The sequence below is a fragment of the Ranitomeya imitator genome, chromosome 10, assembly GCF_032444005.1.
Source record: "Ranitomeya imitator isolate aRanImi1 chromosome 10, aRanImi1.pri, whole genome shotgun sequence".
In the NCBI taxonomy this organism is placed as follows: domain Eukaryota; kingdom Metazoa; phylum Chordata; class Amphibia; order Anura; family Dendrobatidae; genus Ranitomeya; species Ranitomeya imitator.
Window position 1 is genome coordinate 90,364,612 of NC_091291.1, and position 7,241 is coordinate 90,371,852.

The following is a 7,241-nucleotide window of genomic DNA, read 5'->3' on the forward strand; positions in this document are numbered from 1 at the left end:
CAATATCTGTTTTTTTAACAATTTATTTGCATATTATGGTGGAAAATAAGTATTTGGTCAGAAACAAACAATCAAGATTTCTGGCTCTCACAGACCTGTAACTTCTTCTTTAAGAGTCTCCTCTTTCCTCCACTCATTACCTGTAGTAATGGCACCTGTTTAAACTTGTTATCAGTATAAAAAGACACCTGTGCACACCCTCAAACAGTCTGACTCCAAACTCCACTATGGTGAAGACCAAAGATCTGTCAAAGGACACCAGAAACAAAATTGTAGCCCTGCACCAGGCTGGGAAGACTGAATCTGCAATAGCCAACCAGCTTGGAGTGAAGAAATCAACAGTGGGAGCAATAATTAGAAAATGGAAGACATACAAGACCACTGATAATCTCCCTCGATCTGGGGCTCCACGCAAAATTCCACCCCGTGGGGTCAGAATGATCACAAGAACGGTGAGCAAAAATCCCAGAACCACGCGGGGGGACCTAGTGAATGAACTGCAGAGAGCTGGGACCAATGTAACAAGGCCTACTATAAGTAACACACTACGCCACCATGGACTCAGATCCTGCAGTGTCAGACGTGTCCCACTGCTTAAGCCAGTACATGTCCGGGCCCGTCTGAAGTTTGCTAGAGAGCATTTGGATGATCCAGAGGAGTTTTGGGAGAATGTCCTATGGTCTGATGAAACCAAACTGGAACTGTTTGGTAGAAACACAACTTGTCGTGTTTGGAGGAAAAAGAATACTGAGTTGCATCCATCAAACACCATACCTACTATAAAGCATGGTGGTGGAAACATCATGCTTTGGGGCTGTTTCTCTGCAAAGGGGCCAGGACGACTGATCCGGGTACATGAAAGAATGAATGGGGCCATGCATCGTGAGATTTTGAGTGCAAACCTCCTTCCATCAGCAAGGGCATTGAAGATGAAACGTGGCTGGGTCTTTCAACATGACAATGATCCAAAGCACACCGCCAGGGCAACGAAGGAGTGGCTTCGTAAGAAGCATTTCAAGGTCCTGGAGTGGCCTAGCCAGTCTCCAGATCTCAACCCTATAGAAAACCTTTGGAGGGAGTTGAAAGTCCGTGTTGCCAAGCGAAAAGCCAAAAACATCACTGCTCTAGAGGAGATCTGCATGGAGGAATGGGCCAACATACCAACAACAGTGTGTGGCAACCTTGTGAAGACTTACAGAAAACGTTTGACCTCTGTCATTGCCAACAAAGGATATATTACAAAGTATTGAGATGAAATTTTGTTTCTGACCAAATACTTATTTTCCACCATAATATGCAAATAAATTGTTAAAAAAACAGACAATGTGATTTTCTGGATTTTTTTTTCTCAGTTTGTCTCCCATAGTTGAGGTCTACCTATGATGTAAATTACAGACGCCTCTCATCTTTTCAAGTGGTGGAACTTGCACTATTGCTGACTGACTAAATACTTTTTTGCCCCACTGTATATGCCAGGATGGGGGACATATACACTAGGATGGGCCCAGAATAAGGGTTGAATATGCCAGGAAGGAACCCAAAATGGTGGACATTACTACAAAATTTGGGAAGGGGGAAACTCCAATGTCCTTATAGGATTTAGAACGCTACAAGGCCCCATACATGTGACGAACATGGGGGGCCAGGTGTAAATTTTGCATCGGGACCCATCTGACTCTAGTGACATCACTGGTGTGGTATATAGTAGTTACAGGGGTGATGCTTCATGAGTCTGTAGTATTTGGATAATAAAATCGCTCCCTGGGTAGACATATGTGATTTTATAAGTATTTTATAAAGCTGAGCTGACACATGAAAATTACAGCCCCAGGACGGGCATCTCAATAAAGATTAGGGTCTCCACAAAATGTGATGTAAACACAGAATCCTTCCTTTTCTCTGAATAATAATGGTAAAAAAAATCAATAAATTCCGGGTAATGGTTTACACAGGGATGAATGAAGTCAAGTAGTGATTGTATGTGACTGGTCATATCACTTCGGCCGGGTGCAGTCCTTAGAGTCACCGACGTAACGTAAACCCTGGACCTGCAGCCCGGCTCATATTGGGAGTCATATCTATTGTCCTGGCGTAGGTTCATGTTCATCCTCAGCATCAAACTGTTCTCACGATCACATATCCAGCTTTGAGAACTTTACATACAGGTTTGTACCTTGGGATAAGGGTATGTTCACACACTGCATTTTATTCTTGAGTATGATGGGCCATATTCATTAGGAGGTGCATGCCACTCATTCACTTTCAAGCATCTTCTCAGTGGCGTGCGCCTCGCCAGGAATGCCACTCCAGTCAGTGACTGGAGTAGCATTTCTGGTGTAAAAAATGCTTGTACTTTTGCTGAATTTGAAGAGTGGCCATATCCACACCATGTCCCGGTTCCTCCCTAGCTCTGCCTATTTGGCGGAGCTGCTTCAAACTTCAAAAGTTGCAAAAGTTTTGTGTAACTTCTCATTGCGCAAACTTTTCGCAACTTTTCAAAGCCTTTTCCGCCAATTTTCTGCCATAAAATCTTTGATGAATCTGCCTGTATGTGCGCACAGACCGGTGATGCAGCATAGTATGTGAGAGTGCAGCGGTGTATCTCAGGGCCTCTGTATAGCAATATGGTTGTAAGGGGACACACAGGTGGCTGATACGGGGGATAGGGTATGCTTTCCGAGGTCAGGGTGTGTTTGGAGTGGTGATTTTCCAGCATATCCACATTCTTTCCTCTTCTGCTCTCTGATTGGTCGATCTGGGGCAGGTGAAACTCTCTTGTAAGACCGGTATCTATGTTTTCAGCATTTCACATCCAACCTGAGAACGAGCGCAGTTCCTCACTGGAGGCACCATGCTACTATTAGCCTTTTCCACTTTGCTTCTCATTTCCAGCTCATATGGACGTAAGTCTGAAGCAGTTATAGATTTGTAAATTTTTGCTAATTCAGGATCGATGCAGATTTTTTTTAATGCTGGGTTTTTTACTGTTTTTATAGATTTGGCAGATTTTATTATGTTGGGTTTTGACTCGTTTTATGGATTTGGCAGATTTTTTTTTGTATTGGGGTTTTGACTCTTTTTATGGATTTGGCAGATTTTTTTTATGCTGGGTTTTGACTCTTTTTATGGATTTGGCAGATTTTTTTATATTGGAGTTTTGACTCTTTTTATGGATCCGGCAAATTTTTTTATGCTGGGTTTTTGACTCTTTTTATGAATTTGGCAGATTTCTTTATATTGGGGTTTTTGACTCTTTTTATGGATTTGGCAGATTCTTTTTATGCTGGGTTTTTGACTCTTTTTATGGATTTGGCAGATTTTTTAAAATTGGGGTTTTATGGATTTGGCAATGTAATATTTGGATTGTCCCTTTTATTACATAGCCTTACAATAACATTCTAGAGGCTTTAGAAAAGGGCATTGTAGATGCATTTGCAGAATGCACATAGGAAAGACATTAATGGATGTGATAGTGAAGGATAGGAAAATGCGGAGTCAGATCATAGGGGCATTTAGCATATATGCACAAGGGGGGGATGTGCAGGGGATTTTTGGGGCTGGATTTTCCAGGCAGAAATGTTGCTGTGTATTACAGTGCCAGCATTGTGGATAAACTTTAACAAAATCTCATGACTGTTCCTGCGGATATTTGAAATTTGCAATATGTCAATTTACCTTGTGGATTTGCACCACAGATATCGCCCTTTGAAATGCAATTGTTGTAATTTTTCAGCAAATCTTGATTTTTTTGTGATGATTTTGACGTGTATCAGTCCTGTGTAGACATCCCCCTATGCCCCACCCTGTTAGGTGGGTATTACACAGCGTCACTTCAGGACCTCAATATGCCAATAATTTACCCCTAATACCTGCATATATTCTAGGTGCATTCACACTGTGCAATTATCATGAACAAGCTGGGCAAGCTTCTTCATGATCATCATACAGTGTAAAGAGGCTGCCAATCGCTCGAGCAAAACGTTCTTTCGTTTTGTAAAATGATCTTCTGATTTGCCCAAAAGATCATCGTTCTTCCTGTGTAGCTAAAGAACGAAGAAATTAAGACTAGACAAATAATGGCATGCATGACCACCAATTGTAGAAAAGTAGCAAAAAACCTTTATTACACCTCAATAACACACTGATATAATCATTTAAATACATGAGTGTGTAACCAATAAACCCACCCCCCTCCAGGCTGTATAGACCGCAAAATAGAACAAATGAATGATTACACTGGCTATAAATACATACTATATCAATAATAGACCATACTCTGTGTACAATGTGTTTTCCATGGACTCTTTGTCATGAGAAGATTGAGAAATCTCCATCGTTTTGATTTTTATCTGAGAAAATCTGATGAAACTGTAAGGCAATGTTCATTCATATGCTCAGTATTTGGTGAGTATTTTACCTCAGTATTTGTAAGCCAAAACCAGGAGTGGGTGATAAATACAGAAGTGGTGCAGATGTTTCTATTATACTTTTCCTCAGATTGCCCCACTCCTGATTTTGGCTTACAATTACTGAGGTAAAATACTGACTAAATACTCAATGTGTGACCGCAGCCTAATGGTAAAAACTGACACTAGCCAAACTGTGATCAAAAACGGAGATAAAACATGGACCGTTTTTTTGCGTACGAGAAAAATCACTGACGTGTGAACGAAGCCTAGAGTGTCAGACAGATATCTGTGTTTGTATAATATCACTTGGGACATTAATTAATCTCTTTCCATTTTATTTCGCTACAGAGGACAACACAACGCTTGCCACCGGCCTTGTCGACAATCCCCTGGGTTATACTGCTGTCATAGCTTTCCCGTCCGCTTGTAAATATTCATTGAAGACTGCAACGCTTAACATAGGCGGTAATACCACTCAAGGTATGGACTCTGAAGTTCTCAGTTCTTTCGTTCTAAAAAAAGAAAAACAATTGTGCATTTTTTGACCTAGCAATTTGTTCAACAGCATTGGTCACGTTGGGATATAACTTTGGTTGATCCTCTCTCATTTTTTTGAGGGGTGAGCTCGGCAAAATTACGAGTGTCCGGCAGTTGCCTTTCAATGCCGATGCCGTGAGCAAGGATCACCCAATATGAGACTTTTGGGTTCGGAGCAGAGCTGTGAATCATCCAGTGGTGACCATATAGCGATCATCTATCGCATTGTCGTCAGCCCCGTTGACATATTACATTTCAATTGTTTTAGTAACTTCTACAAATAGTTTTTGTAACATCGAGCACATTTCTCTCCGCAGCGCTGTCGGTCCCCGTGCCTCAGTGTCGTTTGAGACGTGACCTTATTATAGTTAATGACTCCCAAAATGGCGATGCGGCAACCATAAATGTTGGGTACCAAGTTGTGAGCTTGACTCCTAACCAAACCTACACGTGAGTATCTCCGACATTCATTTTTCTTCTTATTCTGTAAATAAAATACTAATTTGACCAATGTATCAATGGTACACGATTCGTTTCATATTACAGTGCCTCGTATACAATCGATGGAGTAAACTTCAATAAAGTTACATTTCAAACCAAAACCGGTAAGTGCAAAAAAAACTGATTATAAAAAAAAAAGAAATGCATACAATTATTATTATTATAGTGCCATTTATTTCATGGTGCTTTACAATAATGCCATTATGATTATTTTATTATAGTATAATAAAACTGATTTTTAGGAGGTCTTGTTCCCCCCACCCTAAAAAAATAACTAAAAACAGATTTAAAAAATCCCAATAATTAAAGTTGCTCTCATATCTTATCAAAAATTATATAAAAAAAATGAAAATGATAAAATCAAATAATGATGTGAAAATTTGTTGCTATGTTAGAAATATTAAAAATTATATTAAATACAATGTTAGCAATTTTTCAGGCTTTATAGTCTGACACAGGGGCATAACTATGATAAGTGCAATTATAACCAGGTCCTGAGGACTAAAGGGTCCCCAAATGTCCCTTTGCCTCCTATGAAAAGACTATTACAATTCAAGACCTGTGATAGTTGGGGACCCTATTAGAGATTTTACATTGGTGCCCACAAGCTTCAAGTTTCACCGTTGGTCTGCCATAAGTACCGTAGTATAGTGTCTCGATTTACGGCGACACAGAAAGTGAGCACAGGCGGTCACATCGTGATAACGGACAGAAAATATTGAGCACCTTTCTCATTTATTAGGACGTGCAACCTGACAGGTTTCAGTAGATGTGACATCACCGGCCTCACTCACCTCCCGGTGCAGAAGTGAGAGGAACCAGCTTCTCATGTCACCGATCTAGCACTGACAGGTGCCTTCTCCGTAGGTTCATCCTTCCTCAAGCTGGTCACATTCCTTCCAGCAAAGTGAAAACAGGCACTTGGTTCCTGGTGGTGGCCAGTCATGGTAGCTGATGAGTACAATAGTCATTATCTGGTACCCGTAGGTCGGTCAGACAGAATAGAAAGCCTTAGCACATTGACAACGTCGCAGGTTAGAAGACATACACATTGCTGGAAATAACCAACATTTTTTTCCTTACAGTTTTGCCGGGACCGCCATCTGTATTTAGGCGTAGTGGTGGAATGGTGGTGATTACAGTCTTATTATCTATCGCAATGTTCCTGCTCGTTGTTGGACTTATCGTTGTACTGGTGTTGGGCGGTCGAGGCAAGAAATAAGTTCTGAAGTTACATCACCGAGGAGTCGTCCACCTACATGGAGACTTACACATTTTGGAAATGTTGCCATGAATGACATAACGACGAGAACTCGCTCATCTCACCTTAATGCACCAAACTGGTCCTGCGTTGGCGCTGTGTACATAGTATTACATGCACCTCTCCCTACCATTACGGTACAATGTATAACTCTGGGAAGGGGACAGTCTACAGATGAATGAATGAAGAGCATCGTTGCTCAGACTTTAGCTGGATTCTGTCCATTTTGATAAAAATGTAACAGGAACTATTACAATGGTCCTGGTTTATTAAAAATGGTTTAAAAAAAAACACGTGAGTGTTGCAGTTTGATTACACTGTTCTACACATTTTCACGAGTTCTATGTTATAGAGGTTTCTGTCCTGAAGCCTGGTGGGTACCTTTTTCTTAGTGGGGATCAATGCAGAGAAGACTACTACAAATGTTCAAATGTTATCAGGGTCAGTTATGAAATGAGCCATTTCTTAATGATTTTGACCTCCTGAAATCAAATATGACAATTACATTTTTTTAGCTGGCTCTTGTTTCTACG

The 7,241-nt window shown here is 40.7% G+C and overlaps 1 protein-coding gene across 1 annotated transcript; it reads left to right on the forward strand.

The window, feature by feature from the left end:
* The first annotated feature begins 2,752 nt into the window (after positions 1–2,752).
* On the forward strand, positions 2,753–6,990 carry UPK2 (uroplakin 2). The gene is made up of 5 exons (XM_069741128.1): positions 2,753–2,903; positions 4,758–4,889; positions 5,264–5,396; positions 5,493–5,551; positions 6,533–6,990. Exons 1-5 carry the CDS (start codon positions 2,852–2,854, stop codon positions 6,667–6,669), a joined length of 513 nt encoding a protein of 170 aa, XP_069597229.1. The 5' UTR covers positions 2,753–2,851; the 3' UTR covers positions 6,670–6,990.
* Positions 6,991–7,241: the final 251 nt, after the last annotated feature.

Bases quoted from the DNA above. Each gene is read 5' to 3' on its own strand.
- UPK2 (XM_069741128.1), top strand. From the start codon at position 2,852: ATGCTACTATTAGCCTTTTCCACTTTGCTTCTCATTTCCAGCTCATAT. The intron at 2,904-4,757 runs GTAAGTCTGAAG...ATTTCGCTACAG, and splicing joins CATTTCCAGCTCATATGGAC to AGGACAACACAACGCTTGCC. The intron at 5,397-5,492 runs GTGAGTATCTCC...TTCATATTACAG, and splicing joins ACTCCTAACCAAACCTACAC to TGCCTCGTATACAATCGATG.